The sequence below is a fragment of the Haliotis rufescens genome, unplaced genomic scaffold (genome assembly GCF_023055435.1).
Source record: "Haliotis rufescens isolate VD_foot unplaced genomic scaffold, xgHalRufe1.0.p SCAF_1, whole genome shotgun sequence".
NCBI classification, from domain to species: domain Eukaryota; kingdom Metazoa; phylum Mollusca; class Gastropoda; order Lepetellida; family Haliotidae; genus Haliotis; species Haliotis rufescens.
In genome coordinates, this window is record NW_025963779.1 from 54,344,656 (window position 1) to 54,366,639 (window position 21,984).

Below are 21,984 nucleotides of genomic sequence, written 5' to 3' on the forward strand. Positions count from 1 at the left end.
TCTGGCATGTGGGATGTCTGGCATATGGGATGTCTGGCATATGTGATGTCTGACATATGTGGTGTCTTGCATATGGCATGCCTGGCATATGGGATGTCTGGCATATTGGATGTCTGGCATGTGGTGTCTGGCATATGGGATGTCTGGCATATGGGGTGTCTGGCATATGGGGTGTCTGACATATGGGATGTCTGGCATATGGGCTGTCTGGTATATATGATGTCTGACATATGTGGTGTCTTGCATATGGGATGTCTGGCATATGGGATGTCTGGCAAAGGAGGGGTCTGGCATATCGGATGTCTGGCATATTCGGTGTCTGGCATATGGGATGTCTGGCATATGGGATGTCTGGCATATGGGGTGTCTGGCATATAGGGTGTCTGACATAGGGTGTCTGGCATATGGTGTCTCTGGCATGTGGTGTCTGGCATATGGGATGTCTGACAAAGAAGGGGGTCTGGCATATGGGATGACTGGCATATTGGGTGTCTGGCATATTGGGTGTCTGGCATATGGGATGTCTGGCATATGGGATGTCTGGCATATGGGGTGTCTGGCATGTGGTGTCTGGCATATGGGATGTCTGACATATGGGGTGTCTGACATGGGGTGTCCTGCATATGGGGTGTCTGATTGGGTGTCTGACATAGGGTGTCTGGCAAATGGGGTGTCTGGCATGTGGTGTCTGGCATATGGGATGTCTGACATATGGGGTGTCTGACATATGGATTGTCTGACATGTGGTGTCTGGCATATGGGATGTCTGACATATGGGGTGTCTGACATATGGATTGTATGACAGGGGGTGTCTGGCATATGTGGTGTCTGACATATGGGATGTCTGACATGTGGTGTCCTGCATATGGGGTGTCTGACATATGGGATGTCTGACAAATGGGAAATCGCCCTGACCAGCAATGAGATACTGCAGACATATTCTATTCCGGGTAATTCTCCACGGCGTCATAAACGTTTAAACATGTAAAGAACGCCAATTAGACCTGTATGATACCTATTATTGATATGGAGGCTCCAAGATACAATATACTTAAGTGTATCGCCATCGCCCGCCATACACGACATTTGCTGTATCTCCATAAATACTTGGTTCCTATTATGTGTATACATAGGTGCGGTAAGAGGAGATTGTCAAACCCCAAAACATATTTATGTACTCTATTTATATTATGTCAATCAGAAATTAAATATTTACGAAATTTAGCAACATAAAAGTAGAGATTGTTATGCGAGTGTGTTTCTGTATCGCAAGTATATGTTAGGAATAAATATTGCATTACGCGAGTCTTTGACAAATAGTCCAATGGTCATATTACAGTTCACTACAATTGTTTGTTTGAACGTTTGCGTTTTCCAATATGATATGAGCAATATATTCTGCCGTGAATTATCACTCTCCGAAAAAGAAAGTATTTATTAGATCTAGTGTAATGTTATGTTGACAGTTTATATTTCACAGTACAATTGAAAATATAAATATAGACAAACCTATTCAATAGATGTATAGATTGCAAACAGGTGGACTTTCATTATGCCTTCGGTTGTACATGTATAATCTATATCTACATTGTATAGTGATATCCGAAATGTGATAGTTCATTACCTGCGTGAACACCTGACACGTCAAATGTTTTCTGTCTATATTGTATTAATTGTCACGTTCATTTTGATTGTTCCCATTAAATGAAATAAATATTGTTATTAACACGGTGTCCTATTAACGTGTAATAATGGCACGCGCATGTGCATGGACGACTGCATGTGTAAAGGGGGCCTATCGATCAATGAAACTACACGAACCGACCATTGAAGAGTTTTTTTGTATTTTCAAACAACTATTGGTGTATACACGGCGTTGATTCAAACACTTATTTACATCAAGGTAGAGGAACATATTTATCTGTAGATTTAATCATAACGGCAAAAACAATTTCGAATCGTCAGACCTCTGTGACCTCTGTGGAAGTGACAATTTTGCAACTTTCTTTATAACCTGTTACCCCTGGAAATTATCTGGTCTTTGTGTAGCACCTGATTTATTTATTGGTTTTGACGATCCAATACAATCATTCTCTAATAAAGTGAACTCAAAATCTGATGAATGCCTTTCTAAGGGTTTAAACGAATCCACTGATGTAATGGCATAAGTATGTTCCATGCTGTTTAATATCACCAATTAAAGTGTTCTCGGCTAAGTTTAACTTTCGCCCAAATGCCGCTTGAACGCGCTGTATTCCCGCGCTTTTGTATGAAGCCCTGGCAGAGCTAGGGTGCACTGTCGCAGTTCGCGCTTGTTTATTTCTATCCCTTCCCACCCAACCTTTTGTTGTGGGACCTAAAGTTTTTTTATAAGAGTTTGGTAAATATGGTAACATGCTTAGATTAAAAACATGGAAAGATTTGGAAAATATCTGCTGACAAGGAGTTGGCGGTGCACATGCTTTGCAAATCCTGCAATCGACCGAAATCTGCACGACAGTTTACGAACCGGATTTCGATTTCGGTGCGCGATTTTGATTGGACTATGCATAGACTCGTTAGTCCAGCCAAAATGTAACTCCATAATACCAGCCTAGTTCGGCAAGGGTGGAAACTGGACTTTTATAGTCAGTTAACTCTCTTGCCTCGGGAAGATGATCCACTACCAAGGCGTCACACTTTGCCTTGGTGCCTTCCAAACATCTCCTGTAGATAGTCGATCAAATACGCCGACTAAAACTTTACAACTAATCACATCCTTATTTTCAAATCAATCTAATCATGCGTATGACTGTGTTTAATCCACTTTGTGAGGGTCTGTACCATGGAATATCACTTATTCAACGTCTTCGGAATAAGACTCAAACCTGCCATTTCTGCTGTTTTAACAGTTCTTAAATATACTAATAAACATATACACATAAAAGATCTATTTTCTGACTCGTGTCTTCGGGCTATTAGAAATCCACTTTACTTGGAATTGTTGAACTATGTAATGATCTTGCTATTGGCCTCAATGACATCGTCTTTTGTTGGCTGCACTGCAGTCTCATTAAAATCAGATCTTAGTTCTCACTATCTTTGTTTAGCAGCAGCGAGAACTTAGGTCTAATTTTAATTAGATTGGCTGCACTGCCATGTTGGAATCATCTGTAAGACAATGGCTGATACTGCAGCAAAGCAGGATTCTTCTTCCTGCATGACTGATTTCCCAGCTGGATTCATGCCATCAGTTTGGTTGCCAGTGCTAGAAGGGACTATATTCAAAAGATCAAAGAACAAGCAACCATGTCCATAAAACATTAGTTGATATTAAACTCCTTAATAGATGGACTCACGTGCCACTGATAGTTAATAATAACTATCCCTCGTGATAGAAACGTCCGCACAGTCCAGCAGTATATGCTTGCCACTGAACTTTTCGTCACAAGGGACACAGAATAGAGAACCTTCACCCTTCAATACACATTCGTGTGTCAAACGTGCTTGATGAATGCGACATCGTCGGAGAATGACTTCATCTTGTCTAGAATGACAACCCAAGTAGGTATAACCTAATTTGGGTAAAACTTTATGAAGTTTATTTGTACGTACTTGGATGTTACAATGTTTCTGGACCAAACTTCGAACATATTCCTTAATGCATTGTTTAAAAGCACTATAGGGAATTGAAAGGTGGCAGACTGTTTTACCAAAAGCGAATTTTGATAGATCTATTATATGGTCTCTGGCTGCAGCATCGGCAAATGAGGTTTTATTTTGACCCACAAAGGTGTAATCAGCACTGGTTTGATTTAAAACAGGTCTTCATAGGGAGGATTAAAAACGCAATCATACGCTGGTAGGAATTTGTTTTTTCAATTATATTTTTTTCAGAATTATCGGAAACAATTTCTTTTTTCGACCACCCCCAAAGAGTATATAATGGTCGGTCCTTAAAGCTACTGATTTAAAGTCTTTTTACCAATAATTGAATCTAAATATATTTCTTCGTCCTCTGAAATTCAAGTGTATCAAATATAACAATTGAGTCCACTCAATCCATGATCTCTAACGTGAACGTTAGGATGACTCATTCTACTGTCCAGTGAAGATGGAGTTACCTCCATCTCCAGAGGATCTAATCGGTTGTGTACAGGTACCTCCAAAGGAGAGGTAGCCCTGTTTTGTTTTGTTGTCTCTTAAATCTTCTTTCCTTATTTGACATGTGAACAATATTTGATTTATCAGCGGTTGGACCTAGTAGTAGAGACTAGTAGAGATTCTCCCCGGAGAGCGGAAGGACATCCTAGGACGCGTCATACCAAAAGACGTTAAAAGATGGTACTTGCTGTTACCCTGCCTCTCGATCGGCATTCAGGGGCTAAACAAGGACTGTTCGGCCCGGAGTCAGTATACTGTGTCTGAGTGGGGTATTCATGTTAAACTGCGGCATAGTATCTCAGTGGTCTAGCACTAAAACATCGGCATTAGTCCGGACTAGTACAAGCAGCCACGCCGCGATATAAGTGCAATAATCTTGGACGCGACGTTAAACCCCATTTCACCTCACCATCTCAGCGGTTGGTTCAGGCTTACTCGCAGTCTGATCAGCAATCTGATTCCGAGTTTGAGTCTGAGTTGATGTTGTACTATCTCAGTGACAGTACTGGTGTTAACGGGTGATCTGATAGAGCCCATCTTAGCTTGACACAGGGTAGATGAAGTTGAAGCAGGACGAGAAACAACAGCAGAGTATGCTATAAGAGTTATTGGCTGGCTGGCTGGCTACCAACATTTTAGCATCAGCAAGAGAAATGTTGTTTTCACATTTAACTTTTATTACCTTGGCTTGCATTTGCCGAACAGGGTCGAACTTTGAATTTTGAAGAGACATGTTTGTCACCACATTTGAAGTCCTTATCACAATCTATGCTATCATGGCTTCCACCACAACGATGACAATCCACGGAGTTCGGACAGGATTTTGAGCCATGGCCAAAGTGTTGACATGTTTAACATCGGAGTGGATTAGGATAAACACCTCCAGTCCATGTTAAAATATCCAGCATTTATAGACAGGGATAGACGAGCAGGCGAAAGTAAACTGATTTGTGTTCGGTTTTTTTATCCCACCATTTTTGTGTGTGAAATGTTTCCCTGACGTGACACATTGACTCAAGTGCAATATCCTGTTCAGACATCTCGTACAGGCAATGAGCGCTGCCCCGAACAATGCCCTGACAAGAGTTCATTGTCCTGTGCACAGAAACAGCAACCTCAACATTAGCAAATTGAGTGACTGATAATTCATACAGAGGATCTCCGTGCATATTCATCAAGAAGGGAGCCACTGCGCAGACGCGTGACATTTTTAACTTCAGCACTAATGCCCACAACAGCTTTAGATATTGCAAATCAGTTTAATCGGTTGATAGTCAGAAGCTTCGATCATCAGGAATCAAGCCAATGAATCTATGTTTTGAGAAACATTTTCATTTGTGTTGTCAATTTCCGGGACGTCTCTCTCGTTTCGAGTTGAACCAGACATTTTTTTCGCCATGGGGAATGAAAATTATTCGGCATCCCTGCCCCCTACCAACCACTAAGTGTCAATAAGGACAGGGTTCAATTGCACAGGGTATCCAAGATGCAATTTAAGGGATGGTATACTCTAGCAAGTTTGACACCAATAACTATACTTTGCAAAAAAGGAAACGCAGAGGTGATTTTAGATGTATATTGATGTAGATTGACCCAGGTTCCAGATGGCACACACGAAACAGTAGATTTTCAAGGTAAAGGTCATCTGTTCTCAATATCTTGTAGGGCAACCATTAGAGTCCAAAATTGACTGGCATCGTCGCCCCATGGAAGCCATCAAATCCTGAATTGTGGCCTGGGGAATGTTCACCCACTCTGTCTGCAGTGCTTGTGCCAGCTGTCGGAAGTTCTGTGGTTGTTGCTGACGTGCTCGCAGTCGTTGCTCCGGTGCATCCCATAAATGTTCGGTTGGGTTTAAATGTTGATACCGGGAGGGCCATGGCAGGACCTGGATGTTGTGATTCCTAAAAAAGGCTGCTGTCAGTCTTGCCGTGTGAGATCGAGCGTTGTCTAGTTGGAAAATGACGTGAGCTTGTTGCATAATGGGAAGAACGCATGGCCGTAGAATCTCATTCGTGTAACGTTGTGCCGTTAAATTCCCCACGATTTGCGTCATGTCTTTTCTAGCAGTGCAGGACATGGTTACCCACATCATCACACTATCACCTCCAAAGCTGTCCACTTCCGGTATGCATTTGCGTGCATAAACGTTCCCATTGACGTCACAGCCGACGATGTAGGTCTATCAAAATGACACCCCGAACTGGTCGTCCAGTGCTAATACCTCCAGCGCGTTAACAGTTTCTCATTGACTGGGCCGATGTCCTACACTATCCTGGTGTTGCCGTAGTTGTAGAGGAGGCCGTTGTGGTCCCGGTGACGTTGTCGTATGTAGGCTATCTATCCTGTGCTCTTGCAGTGATACGTGGTCGATCGGATCTGGGACGTGTTGTCCGTATGTCTGGTAACGGTTCCACAGTCTTGTAATGGTGCTGGGTGCTGCGTGGAAAAACCTGGCTACAGCTGAAGATGATTTTCCTGTTTGCAGTCGGCCGATGGCGTTGTTGCGTTGAGCTTCCGCCAGGCGCGGCATTTCTTCGCTGTTCAGTTGCTGTAAGATTGTGATGCATCGCAAATTGAAAAGCCAACATTTTCATAGCTCAACAAGTGATGTTGCACCTGTATGTCATACAGGTGTGTTTCGGCGCCAGGCTATCAAGTGGTTGTGTTTTTTTGGGATTTTTCCATCTTTTCAACAAAGTTTTGCAGTACATGTACCACATTCCTACCACACAAATCAACCCCAATCCATGCAGAAATGACTGATTCATTTTTGGTATTAATTTTGTATGGTTGTCAGCGCAACTCTGTCAGATATTTACGATGTGACTCTTTCTGGCAGATTATATGTTCGTTCACTTAATTATATGCCTGGCTGGTTCGGACAGTGACACAAAATTCGGAGGTGAATATCCCCAAACTGGTCTATTAGCTACAGGAGTCTAGGCCAATATAAAAAAAAACGTCAAAAACAGTAATTTGACCAAGACCAACAAAATATAGTATTATTACAATTACATAAGTGCAAATGTTTCTTGCACAGGGCTTAGCATGACCAGCCGTTTATTGAACAGGTGCCCATTCTACCACAAAGCAAAGTTGGGTCAAAGTTAAAGCCACCAGACTCCCTTCCCCAGGTTCCCATAGTTCCCTTTTAATACATGAAATTACACCAACTACATGTATTTGTTACACCTACTTGGGTTGTCAGTTCAGATCTGAAGAGGTATATATTAGACGATGTCGAATTGGCCATTTTTGTTTTACACATGTATATTTGTAGAAAGATGAGGATCCTCCGTGGTGTATCCCTTGTGATAAGAGAATCACTGTCAAGCACGTCCTGCTTGAATTTGTTGAATTTTTATATCAAAAATATATTTGTTATATCACCCACTGTTTTGTCTTTTAATATTTGGAGAGAGACAGACAGACAGACAGACAGACAGACAGAGACACACATACACAGAGAAAGTGGGGCTTGAGAGTAACTCTTCCTACTTCCTAGAATTATTCTTAACTTTTGTTTTGTCTTTGTATTAAGTTTAAGTAAGTAAGTAAGTAAGAAAATATACGCTGTAAGGTCATTTTCAGCAATTCCCCAGCAATACCACGGCGAGGGACTTCACACTCACATTGTATTGGCGGGAAGAGCGACCAGTTTAACTACTAGACTTCCACACTGCCCCTTGGCATAATTTGAATATCTATATCAGGCACAAACTCTTAATTATCTACACGATGAACAGTCAGATGATTTCAGTTATTTATACTGTTATCCTTTCTCACACATTCCGATGGAAGGGGTCCCATTTCATTGAAATGAGAAAAATGTCTTTAACGACAGCGGACTCATTTGAACTTTGAATTCCTGTAATTTATACTGTGAGAGAAGACAGCGGGATATGGCCGGGTATATCCTCGAATGACTAAACAAAATTACGGAGAACAATCGGAAGTTTCGACAACTTAAATGCCGGAAGTGATAAAATCCCGTCAACAAAGATAAACCCTTGCATCAATACAGCCACATTAACTTTAAATATGCACAGCCTGTGGAGATGTATGAGGGAAGTATATTGAAGAGGATATGGATGACCACAAGACTCGGGCCAGCCCACGCTATTTGATATGTCATTCAAACCCCTTGTTTGTCTGCTAAAGGACCGATCATTGGACATCCTGCCTCACGTTTTTTAAAACACCACCAACTGCATAATAATATACATAAATTTCATAACTAATAGTATACACATATCGTTATCAGCTTATTTGGCCTGATGTTATAACCATACAGTTAACAGGTAAACCGTTTGGTGCGGTGCGTTTGTCTCTTTATGAGGAAATAAAGTGACATGGTAAAATACAAACTTGAATGACTCAAATGCACCATATCAATTACTATTTTTATCAGATCTTCCCAGTGTGCTCTCGCGTGGCTATTTATTAGTCACTGAGGAAGAAGATATAGCCTTACAATTCTAAATGCAAACTTTCCTTGTGAGAGGTTATTAAATCCGAAATGGCAGCTAAAGAAATCACAGGTGCCGAATTCAAGACGATTGGCGCACTGATAAATAATGTAAGTCTGCAGAAATTGTGCCATATTTATAGTAATGTAAATGAGAGCTTCGCTGAATGAAACCCTGCCATCACCACCATCGTCCCGTGAAGACCCGGGTCCTCAGCAACCCATGCTTACTGTAACAGGCTACTATGCTTGTAAGAGGCGACTAACGGGATCAGGTTGTCAGGCTCGCTGACTTCGTTAATGCATGTCACCGTATCCCAATTACGTTGACCGGTGCTCATGATGTCAGTAACTGGTATGCCTGGTCTAGAATATTTAAAGACCTCCACCATATAGCTGTAATATTGCTGGGTGTGCCGTTAAACAACAAACAAAACAACTTCACCAGGTGTGTATCGCTCATCCATATTGTGTTGAAACGTGCCCCTTAGTTTTCAAGGGACCGCCTCCGTGGTCTAGTGGTAGAGCGTCCGCCCGGAGAGCGGAAGGTCCGGTGTTTAAATCCCCGTCCGCGCCATACCAAAAGACGTTAAAAGATGGTAGTTGTTGTTTCCCTGGCTAGCGCTCGCCATTAAGAGGCTACAACAAAGACTGGTTGGCTCGGAGTCAGTATATTATGGTATATTGGTGGGGTACTCATGTTAAACTGCGGCATGGTATCTCAGTGGGCTAGCACTATAAAATCGGCATAAGTCCGGGCTAGTACAAGCAGCAACAAACACACCTGCATGCATGTCGCTATATAAGTGCAATAATCTTGGACGCGACGTTAAACCCCATTTCACCTCACCCGTCAGGAATATTGCAAATTCACTCATGCTCTCATTATAGAAAGAATATATATATATATATTCTTTCTATAATGAGAGCATGAGTGAATTTGCAATATATATACTTCGATTATCCCGTGTGTAAGATCTCAACTCCATTATGATAAATTTCGCTGTTATAGCTTCGTTTTGAACCCGATTAGGACGACACGATGTCGACTCAATTACTCCCATATGCGAAAGCAGTGGAAAGTCACTGATGAGAGATAACTATATATGGTACGCTGGGAAATTCAATGTGTATTAATATTGGTGGTTCGATCCCCGGATGTCAAACCGAAAGACGTTAAAAGATGGTACTTCACAGCTAAAACCAAGTCGAAACCCTCTTTGGTTGATTTCTTACCAAGGTTTTCTAAAGTAACTGTCATGTACACACAATTGTAAATAAATAATGAGGAAAAGTAAAACTTGTAAATATTATTATATGAGTTGGCGTGTCAAACTTCTTTTGGGAGACGCGTTTCCAAAAGTGTGTATACCCCGAATAGGAGTAATGTCAAGCGGTTAATAATTATATAATAATGTTGTTGGCGAGTGTCATTATAGTGAGTGATTAAGTTATTTCTGCACATTGTCAACAATATTTTATAGGGAGCATTTATTAATTATTTCACATGCGCTTCGTATAGATTTTATTGGCTCACTTATCTTGAACAATGTAGATAAGAACTGCCGATTCTGACGTGTAGTGTTAACATTAATATCATCTGTGGTACGTCACTGTTATTTAAAAACACGGGAGTAGCCTCCCTTATATTGAAAGCGGAAGTTGTAGCATATCCAACAAAATGAAATGAAGCAGGGAAAATAGTTGACTGAATATTGATATACAATGTCTGGTCGGTTTAAGTCTTACATCAACCGGTATGAGGTGGAAATGAAAGAAAAGGGCAAGGCTGTGAGTATGAGTTCTTCAGAATAATTGATAGTTACGACGCATGCAGTGGTGTGACTTGATATGAATTCATATCAAACTACGCGAGTGACATTCCAATCATTTCAGAAATAAACTTTACTGTGACATGAGCTTTTGTCCCTTTGATATAATTTGATAATTAACAAATATTAATTAATGGCTGCTGAAGGTGGCTACTTAAGTCAATACGCCAAGCTTTCACATTTCATTGACACATGATCTTAGGTCAACTGGACACGCCCACTTCGTCTTTTGTTGGGGTGACTGCTTCCAGTAGGTGAATCATAAAATAACTGACCAACTGCATTGTTCATATTGTAATACATATGAAAACGCCATCCCATTAATTACAGTTGTTATGTAACGGAATCGAGTATTGTAATGGAGTTATTGAAATACCCCTATCAACCCTAACCCAAAAGTCAGGAAGTTTAACCTGTGTAATGTAAATCATGTATTTATACATGCCATTCAAGTTATGTTGAAACCTTATTAATTGTGGTTTAGATTAGAATAGTTTCCTACAGATAACAATTATACAAACTGTAATCTATTGATATTCTTTGTTATATAGCCACCATAATATGGTTTAAATTGCAAGAGAAATCATATCTGTAAACATGGTAAATAGTTAAGTAATGGTTTTGAATATTTCATTTTTGTCTTTACAAATTCATAAATATGTTCTAAAAATTCTTCGAGACCAATATCCACTGAATTTCAAAAGCTTTTATGAAAATATTTTGTCATGCTAACATTTGTATATTTTACATTAAATTTACCCCACAGATCTGATTGTTATAGTTATAATATAACTCCATCCTCAATGCACACCCATCTCAATTCTGCATTCATGACGTGTTTCTGTATCTGATACACGAGTAGCCATAATAAGTAAGGAAGTGTAATAAATCCAACGATGTACATAGGTTTAGTGACTTGTCTAACATATATATGGTTGACCATGTATTTACCCAAGAATGCATAGGTAGTAATATGTATGTGAATGGCATTTGGGATTGCAGACATTTAAGTCTTATATTGCTGATGGTCCTCAAGAGGATGGAGTAAAGGTGAGTACTTTGCATGTACAGGTTACCTCCCTTAGACTAGCTTCTCTTATACCAGGCGTCTGTCATTACAGCTTACTTCCTACATACTAGTAATGGCATTTCACATTAACTTGCTGTTGTAAATCAGAATATTTCAATTGAACCCTTGTTTATTATTAAAAAGACACCCATGGTTACATGATTTATGCAAGTATGATTTTCGGTTTGAATTCAAATATTACATATCAATGTTATCAAAATCACTGTTCTTGTTCTTGTGTAAGATGTAAATCAAAATACTTGTTCCCATCCTAACTGTCAGTGTGGATGTTTGAAGCTTTGAATGTATGGATTTTTATATATGGCATATATGAGTATATATGAATAATGTATTTGACATACATTATCATGATATCATTTTTCTTAAATATTTTCAAATTGATGCAAACATCATTTCTTAGTTTTGTTTGGCTTTAAAAGTTCTCAATTGCTTCTGTGTAATGCTGTCTTCTTGATTATTCTGATATCTTGGTATAGAGTTGTAAATTGTCGTCTGTAGATATGAAACCGAAACTGCTTGTCCATTGTGTATGCTTCACTTCCTGAAACAATACTGGAAATGGGATGGATTGTTTCTAAGTGTTCTTGATGATAATCTGGTTTACAACTTTATACGCATGCTGTCCTTTGTTGAATTTATATATTCATGTTGCATAGTCTGTCTCTTTGGTCCTGTACGTCATATGTATTACCGGTACTTTAATCTTCGGTTTATGTGGCTTCCCCTATTGCCTTAAGTCTTGGTATTTATTTTTTAAAGATGAAATGAAATAATCACGTCATGGACAGTAGGAGAAATGATTCATTTTGAATGAAAATATTGTTGCTACAGTGTTGTCAGATGAAACTAAACAGTCTTTCCCCCTTTTGCCAAATGTTAGTGAAGTGGTGACGCTATACAGATTTGTTTTTAAGTAACCCATAAAAAAGTATGCAGAGAAAGTATTTTTATTATTCTCACATACTGACTGCATTATAACACCCAATCATGTTGGACGTTTATTTCTGATTTTAGATAACAAGAATAACATTTGGTAAAGTGGATAAGCATACTTGTTGACCTGTGAAGATCTGGGTCTTCAGCAACCTATGCTTGTCGTTAGAGGCGACTAACAGGATTCGGTGGTCAGGCTCATTGCCTTGCTGGATGCATGTCATCGTATCCCAATTGCATGGAACGATGTTCATGATATCAATCACTGGATTGTCTGGTTCAGACTAGTTTATTTACAGACGTGTGTTATATAAAGCTGTAATATTGCTGAGTGTGACATTAAACAACAAACAAACAAAGCTTACTTGTTTCCAATTGCTCCCTAGCTCAAGTTAGACAACTCATCCCCCAAAATCACACCATATTGTCCCCCACCTCCATGGTGTAGTGGAAAAAGTGTCTGTGTGGAGAGAGGAAGGTCGGCGGCTCGATCTCCTGACATTGTCACACCAAAATACATTAAAAGATGGTACTTGTTGTCACCACTCGGCATAAAGAGGATAAAGCAAGTAGAGGCTGGCTCAGAGTCGGTTTACGGTGTCTGTGTGGGTGTTTATGTTAAGCTGCGGCATGGTGTCCCAATGGGTATCATCAGAAAACCGGCATTAGTCCGGACTAGTACAAGCTATCACACACATACACACATGTCGTTAAACACCACTTTGCCTCACCTCACCATTAGTGTCAACATGCGTTATGTAGGGCATTGAGGAAATATGGGATGATAAATACAGATGGTGTTCATACACTTATTTTAGTTTGTTATAACCATAGTTCATTATAAGCATATGTACAGCATAAATTCATGTATAACAAATGGTTGGGAACATACCATATGCTTGTTATATCTGTCAGTTCTTTATAAGGGTGTTGATCATAACCGTAGTTTACTCTGTGTGTGTGTGTGTGTGTGTGTGTGTGTGTGTGTGTGTGTGTGTGTGTGTGTGTGTGTGTGTGTGTCTATATATATACATACATACATACATATATAAATAGATACTTATAATGCAATATGCAGAGGCTTAATTGACCCATCTGGCAACTCAGACTGCTAGTCTATCCTGTTTGTAAAAACTTTCGAAAGCATTCTCTTTTCTCTTACACAATAGTACAGGTAATATGCTGATGGTTGACCTATGACACGGTTTGTTTGGCAACACAATATAATACAGAGAGAAAATAGTTCCGTCTGAGTAATAAGTTACTAATAAACAGTCAATGGAGATATGGGACAATAATTATGGGACAAAGATCAAGTACAAAATGGGTATTACCGGTACTCTGTTCCTGGTTGGAGGGGAATACCGAGTGGTATTGACCACAAAGTAGAGTTTTGTTTACAATGCTGACATTCTGGTGTCCCCCGCCGTGATATTGCTGGAATATTGCTAAAAGCGGCGTAAAACCATACTCACACACACACACAATGCTGACATACTACATGGGCTTGGCTCATTCTGGACCCTTATGAAAGCTACGCTAACAGATATAACATTAATATTTGATGATTATATCACAGTGCATTTTGTGGAATAAATCTGAATAATAAAACCATGTACATGCATATGGTCTCTGATGGGGCCCAGTGTGTCCTACAGGTCCAGTAGGGTTATATAATTATGTTTTCTGTCAGTAAGACAGTGTTAGACATGAATTGTCAGATTGAGCCTTGACAGTGTATAAATCCCATCAGTGATGTCCACACCTCTTATATTATAAGAGGGATAAACCGATTTATCATGGATTCCTAACAAATTGATTGTGGGGTGGTTGGGAGAGCTAAAATATATTCAAATTTTTTATTTTCTTGAAAGTCTGTTTTTTCTTCAGTTCAGGGGTATTTTAATATTTAGTGGGATAAGTGGATTTTGTTCTTATATGTTGAAACAAAATTCTTTTCCCTCTTTACTCTCTTACTGTTCACAATGCTCACATTGATCCAATCTTGATTTATGTTTTATACCTGGACACTAGGAAACTGTGTCAATGTGATCTATAATAGATCATGTTCGTTATAAACAGGAATATTGTTGTGTAGGGTACATAGGGGACCATAAGTTGTTCACTATGTTGTAATTTTGTTCATTATCATGATTATATCCATCAATGTTATATGATAAAATACACAGCAAATGGCTGGTACAGTTTGGTATGTGCGTCAGTTTGTTATAAATGTGTGTTCATTATAAACATACTTGACTGTAATGCTGACATTTGTAAATAACATGCCTGATGGTATGTTGGTAATGCTATGATAATGATAGGAGAAGATGCCCCAGGGAAGAGACCAGATACCAAGAATGCCATGTTTGTCATGATTGCCGACTAAAGAGCCTTGGGTGGTCAGGCTTGGTGAATGTCCCCAATGGCATGGATCATAGCTCAGGTTTTCAGTCACTCGTCTGCCTGGTCCAGACTCAATTATCCAGTGTGATTTCACAGGTATATTCAAATCTGACTAGAATGTCACACAACATTCACTCAGTTTTTACCTGACAGTGCTTTTACAGTTTAGATTCTGATTCAAGTTTGTGAACACTGAAAAACCCTATTATTTTGCAATTTAACAAATAAAACATTTCTACCCCAAATCCAATGTTTTTGAGAAATGAAATTTATAAATCAAGTTATTAAATAGAAATACCTTCATTGAATAAAAAGGAACCTCATGTGATCAAATTTTATTTATCTGGATTATTTTCTTTTGTGAAAATAGGAATATCTACACTTTTAGTTTCAGCAGTGTAACCATGGTAACCAATGTGAATGAAGAAATTAAAGTTATGAATGGTTGAGTCTATGTCTATGAAACTGTAAGGTCAGTGGAATGACAATTACTATTTGTTACGGGCCTCTGTATCATGCTGTACACTGGTCTGTCCAACACTGTTGGGAATCTGGTTGTGACCTTTCAACTGATCAATCTATCCATGCAATGCCACCCGTGAAGATATGGGGTAGAATAGGTCTTCAGCAACCCATGCTTGCCGTAAAAGGCGACTATGCTTGTCGTAAGATGTGACTAACGGGATTGGGTGGTCAGGCTCACTGACAACAATGGCACCCGTGAAGATACGGGGTAGAATAGGTCTTCAGCAACCCATGCTTGCCGTAAAAGGCGACTATGCTTGTCGTAAGATGTGACTAACGGGATTGGGTGGTCAGGCTCACTGACAACAATGCCACCCGTGAAGATATGGGGTAGAATAGGTCTTCAGCAACCCATGCTTGCCGTAAAAGGCGACTATGCTTGTCGTAAGATGTGACTAACGGGATTGGGTGGTCAGGCTCACTGACTTGGTTGATGGATGTCATCGATCCCAATCCCTCGATTATTTACAGACTGCCGTCATATAGCTGGAATATTGCTGAGTGCGGCGTTAAACAACCAACCAACCAACCAACTATTCATGCAATGCAGTTGCACATGGATGTGTTTCAGTTCCAGAGTGGGGTGTCTGGCATATAGAGTGTCTGGCATATGGGGTGTCTGACATGTGGGGTGTCTAATTGGGTGTCTGACATATGGGTGTCTGGCATATGGGGTGTCTGGCATATGTGGTGTCTGGCATATGGGGTGTCTGGCATATGATGTGTCTGGCATATGGGGTGTCTGGCATATGGAGTGTCTGATTGGGTATCTGATTGGGTGTCTGACATATGGGGTGTCTGGCATATGGGGTATCTGGCATGTGGGGTGTCTAATTGGGTGTCTGACATATGGGGTGTCTGACATATAGAGTGTCTGGCATATGGGGTGTCTGACATGTGGGGTGTCTAATTGGGTGTCTGACATATGGGTGTCTGGCATATGGGGTGTCTGGCATATGTGGTGTCTGGCATATGGGGTGTCTGGCATATGATGTGTCTGGCATATGGGGTGTCTGGCATATGGAGTGTCTGATTGGGTGTCTGATTGGGTGTCTGACATATGGGGTGTCTGGCATATGGGGTATCTGGCATGTGGGGTGTCTAATTGGGTGTCTGACATATGGGGTGTCTGACATATGGGGTGTCTGGCATATGGGGTGTCTGACATATGGGGTGTCTGACAAATGGGACATGACCAACATCACACCACTGCCATAAGCTATTTTGCATATCACAGAACATTTCTATTGTTTGTAAACAAATGTGTAATAGTGGAAGGCTTTTGGTGCTATTTAGAGATTGTTTTTGCATAATAATTAAAATGCCATACTGCAACAGTGAGTATGATAACACATCTCCAAACATCAAAGTGACCATATCAATAGCTATCCAAAGGAATTTGATACCTTAAAACAATTGTAAACAAAGGATCAATGTGCACATGGTAATTGTTTCTTACATTTTATGGGGCGGTCGGGTAGCCTGGTGGTAAAAGCGTTCACTCGTCACGCTGAAAACACTGGTTTGATTCCTGACATGGGTACAATGTGTGAATCCCCCGCTGTGATGTAGCTGGAATATTGCTAAAAGCGACATAAAACCATACTTAATCATTCATTATATATATATATTTACATATACCGGTAGTCGGAATATTTCTGAGCATGACAACAAACACACCAAACCCATCTCGATAATCCCCTGTTCTTGTTGTTAAGTCAACTTCCTGTTCCATGTTCCTGTGGTCCTAAGGGTGTGCTTCTACCTGTAGTGTCATCGGTGTTGTTTAGTGTCTGTTGTTATTTTACTACCTCTTTCCTTCACTTGTCTGGATATGTGATGTTACTGAGTTGCTTAATCATGGCCTTTGGTAAAGGATCTGTGTTAATCTCTGCTTCATGATTGGATTGAAATTCAAAGCTAAAGTGCTTTTGGTCCATGGTCTCCATTTATAGTTTAAATCTTTATGTTGTAATTAGTGCCTTGCGTGAAATTGGTCACTGTCTCTGTGTTTTAAGATAAATCCCAAATTTATAGATTGATAGATATCACAAGTCCAACAAATTTGTTTTTTATTTACCTGAACAAACCTGGCACAGTCAGTGCCTGGTTGCCCTTTCTCATATTTAAGCTAACTAGTCATTCAGAAAGAAATTCTGAATTCTGTTAATAATTTAAACTTTTGAGACAAGCAAACTGTAACATTTGTAAGACTGATCCTTTAATCTAAGGTTAAGAAGAAATAGCATGAGATGAAATATATATACCGTATTTGACGTAATAAGCGCCCAGGGCGCTCTCAAAATTACAAATAGTGGGCTCTTATTAGAATATTATTTTGGTGGAAAAAACAGAGATGAAAGATAAATTTCGTGGTTTATGCTGACAGCCTGAAATGTTTATGTACGACAGATATATTTTTCCAGAATTTAATTGCCCATAATTAAGGGTGCATATAACACACAAGTGCGTATTATACGCGAATATAAAAGTCTTGTGTACATTCATCAATCGGAAGGGGTGCTAATTCGGATTGTTCACTAGCTAATATGTTAGCAATTATCGCCATGGGCGCTTATTAGAGCGGGGCGCTTATTACGTCGAATACGGTAACTGATTTACATCTTCCATGATAAAGGCACTTTACTTTTCTTTTACTGTGTTATTATTCAATCTCTCTACATCCATCCACCAGATGCAGGTATTTTGAAATATATTTCCAATAAATACAAGTAATTAATTAATTTATGAATCATATATATCTATTTGTTAGTATTTCAAGCAATTTAACCTTTGGGGAATTCTGGGACAGAATAGGTAACTGTACCTCATCCTTGTCATAAGAGTCGTCTAAAAGGAGAACAGGTGGTCAGTCTATGTGACATGGCTGTTTATGTGTCATCACACGCAGATGCACTGAATCGTTGCACCTGTCTTCAACCGCTGGTCTGCCTGGTCCAGACTCCATTATTTACGTCTTGGTCAGGCTGCGGCTTTAAACAACATTCACTCACCCACTCACTCGAACCATTATATTAATATAAAAAATATTTACTGTTTCACAAACATGTTAAATGTATTGATAATAATTAAAAATTAATCATACATTCTTTATAACTAAATAACTACAGCCATTGTCTTATAGAAGGTGTTTTGCTGAGAGCAATATACATGAATCTAATAACTACAGTATGTGGAATGAGTGAGTGAGTAAATATTGGCGGACCCCCTAGTGAACAATATTCCAGCTATTTTCTGACTGCCTGTAAATATTCAAATCTGGACCCTGCAAACCACCGACTGAGAGCCTAAGAAATAGTCATTGAGGAACGATGACATGCAATCAGCCACGTCTCTGATTCTGATCCCAAGATCCCCATGGTTGCTTGGTCTTACAATAAGCATGAGATACTGGGGCCAATTCAGATCTGGATTCTCCAAAAGGTTGGATCAATCAAGTAGCTTAGTGGCATGTCTGTCTAAACATTAATTTGTCTTGACATTATATATTAATACCACAGTAATGATGCATGAAGACATGAATCATCCTTAAGTGCTTCTGTTACAATAGGCTTATTAAAATGAATGTCTTGTTTCTCAAATTGCCCATCTAAAATTGCCGATGTCCCTAATATTGTTGTATTTTTACTTCTGATATTGTTGATGTTTTAGACTCAGATTTCATTTTTTACACCAGATTCCAACTTTTTGAATGAGCCATGCTGTCCATAGTGTGAGAGAACCCCAAAATCATCACCATGGCCTATGGTGACTTTGAACTTCGAGTCAAAGGGGGCGTGACCAACAAGGTCTTGTGGTACATTAGAATCAAGTTTATTTTTGTAGATTTTTAACTAAGAAAAAATTAAAAAAACAAAATATCCTCCTTCCTTACCCATTCAGTTTTATAGAGGGCAACGAGAAACAAGACTATTTTTTTAATTGGCCTGAAAGACCACAAATGATGCATGACATGACCTCTATGTGATACTTTCAGTGTTTTGTTCAATGGAGCATAGCAGCATTGTCTGCATTCGGACCATGTGCTGGTGAACCCAGATATGTAAATATATGTCTTAGCTATGGCGAGATACTGAGTAATTCTACACTTGGACTAGGTCACAACCACTTGTAGTATAGAACAACAGTGTGTGGAGCTTACAGCCATACCCAAGGTCCTCATATAGCATGGATTGTATCAGGAAGGTGGTGTGTTCACGGAGCCAAAATGTCAAAATATCGGTATGTCAATGTTGTAGTAATTTCTGTAGATATTTATTAGGCTGCCTCATTCATGTATGAGGCAACTGACAAGTATACATGTGTAGGAATTATTCTACTTTCTGTTTGAATGAACATGAATGAAAGGGTTTGTTGGGTTTAAAATGTGTCATAAATATATGATATGTATGTACTGGATTTTTTGTTCCATTTAGTTTGTTAAATGATATGGTAGGGTTTTAATGTGTAAAGGACCATGTTATGCGTTTGATGTAAATATAGATCCCTGTTATGATTAATGCCTGTCTGTGTCATGGTAATACAGCATACCAGTTTGTTAATTATGACTACACCCCTCTAAAGTATGTCAGCCTGATGGTAGCTAGCTTACTTACAAAGCTCACCAGCATCCATGTGTCATGGTTATTTAAGAAGATAAATATTTGTATATTGGAAATTGATATGTAAACAATAGCCTACTTATTATTCAATGATATGTTTATTTAAGCATGTGCAATGACAGTCCTCAAGTGACAGAGGAAATACCTCTCATTCTTGTATTGACATTGCGTGCGTGTGTTGTTTCGGGACTATGGTTTCTGGTTACACCATAATGATTAATCGGAACAGTTTGTTTCACATCAAAGTCTAAAGTAGAGAATTATACAAATATTAATTGTATTTGTTATGAATGACCTGCTCCAGCATGGTCTGTGGATAAGAATTCTGTGAATTATGTAATATCATGTCCTAATCGTGGGTCCCTCCCCGTGTCCAATGTAAGATGGAGGGTCCTGATGGAGGGTCCTGATGGGGTTACTGACAAGTGTAAACACAATTAAAGGGCAAGTAAAGTGAAAAAAGAAAGATTGCGATTTTGTTGCGAATATAAATGTTCCTAGGTAATTTTGTCAATTTACGAGAGAGAAAAATATTCATAGAAAGTAAATGTCCAAATGAAAGTGCCTAAATCACACACTCTGTAATCGGCTTCCAAAACAAACCTATTTGGGAGTGTGTCCTAAAATACCGGTGCAGCGGTGACAACTGTTTTCATTCACTGATATGTTTGCCGCATCTATCTATCTTGTGATTCTTATCCGTTATACATAATACTGTTTCTGGTAATTCTGTTAATCCTACAAGTATTACAACATTGCATACATTGTTGAATGTGTGAAAGAATCTTTGATCTTGACATTGTGAATAATGAAAATAACAAGTAACAATCGGTAACTAGGGTTTTATATCTAACATCCTGTTTGGGTAATAAACATCATAAGGCACCAGCCGCCCTCAGCCATATTCCACACCATAAATGCCTATCAGGCATTAATCCCCTGAGGAAACAGAAGAAGGCATCTTCAGTGTTGTTACTGAGGTGAAAAAGACATAATGTATTAAAAACCCTGAGGCAAAAGCAGGTAGACTGGGCATCAGTCATTATCATCATAATCATTTAAAATTGTGCAGTGTGTCCAACACTGGGAACACGTTTAACCCCAGTAAGGGGAATCCTCTCAGTGGAACCCCATTTCACCTCACACACCAAATCTTTTCCTAAGGTATCGGGGCGGTCGGGTAGCCTAGTGGTTAAAGCGTTCGCTCGTCACGCCGAAGACCCGGGATCGATTCCCGACATGGGTACAATGTGTGAAGCCCATTTCTGGTGTCCCCCAACGTGATACTGCTGGAATATTGCTAAAAGCGGCGTAAAATGAAACTCACTCACTCACCTAAGGTATCATTTGTACTGAACACTGCCTAAGCTAGTTGGACAAGTGCCAGATTGTAAGACTGTGCAAACAATCCTTCCTTCCATGCTATTTTGAAGACATCAAATATTTTCAGCTCCTTCTTTGTTTTCAAGGAAAGAGACACAAGATTGATAAATAGGTCAATATCACACTTTCCTTTGTATTCTCAATTTCATATTTAATGGAAATGTTTCAATAACTTGTTCAGTGGCCTTAATTTGTTACAGGGCCACATGTGGCCCAGTCGTCTTAGGGGCTGCAATTTGCCTTGCGTCCCTGAGTTGCGTTTCTTGAGTTACGTCCCATGTGCATATCAGGAACCTATGATAGTGGCTTCAAATGCAGGTTTGTCCTGAATATGTTTTTAGGTTTGTCAGCACCATACCCGTGCTCACATCTTCCCAAGGCAAGGGAGTTAACTGACTGTAAAAGTCCAGTTTCCACCCTTGCTAAACTAGACTGGAATTTCTGTGCTCGGAAGTAGCGCCACCAGTGGCTGTTACAATTATGTACTTCTATGTCCATCCTATTGACCAAACAGATACTCTCTCTCATATCTCTTGCATTTGCTTTAAACAAAATGGGGGCGCCCAGTCAAGACGATCT

At 39.5% G+C, this 21,984-nt stretch overlaps 1 protein-coding gene across 4 annotated transcripts in view; it reads left to right on the forward strand.

Moving 5' to 3' along the window:
- The first annotated feature begins 8,621 nt into the window (after positions 1-8,621).
- Positions 8,622-21,984, forward strand: part of LOC124131563 (myotubularin-related protein 10-B-like) — a 42,863-nt gene continuing 29,500 nt past the window's right edge. Inside the window, exons 1-2 of one of the 4 annotated variants that reach the window (XM_046494912.2) lie at positions 8,622-8,725; positions 11,449-11,496. In XM_046494912.2, coding sequence (XP_046350868.2) covers positions 8,666-8,725; positions 11,449-11,496 — 108 coding nt within the window. In that variant the 5' untranslated portion in view covers positions 8,622-8,665. Of the gene's footprint in view, positions 8,726-10,261; positions 10,406-11,448; positions 11,497-19,293; positions 19,643-21,984 lie in introns of those variants that run through there. The other 3 variants (XM_046494911.2, XM_046494913.2, XM_046494914.2) reach the window with 3 other exon arrangements.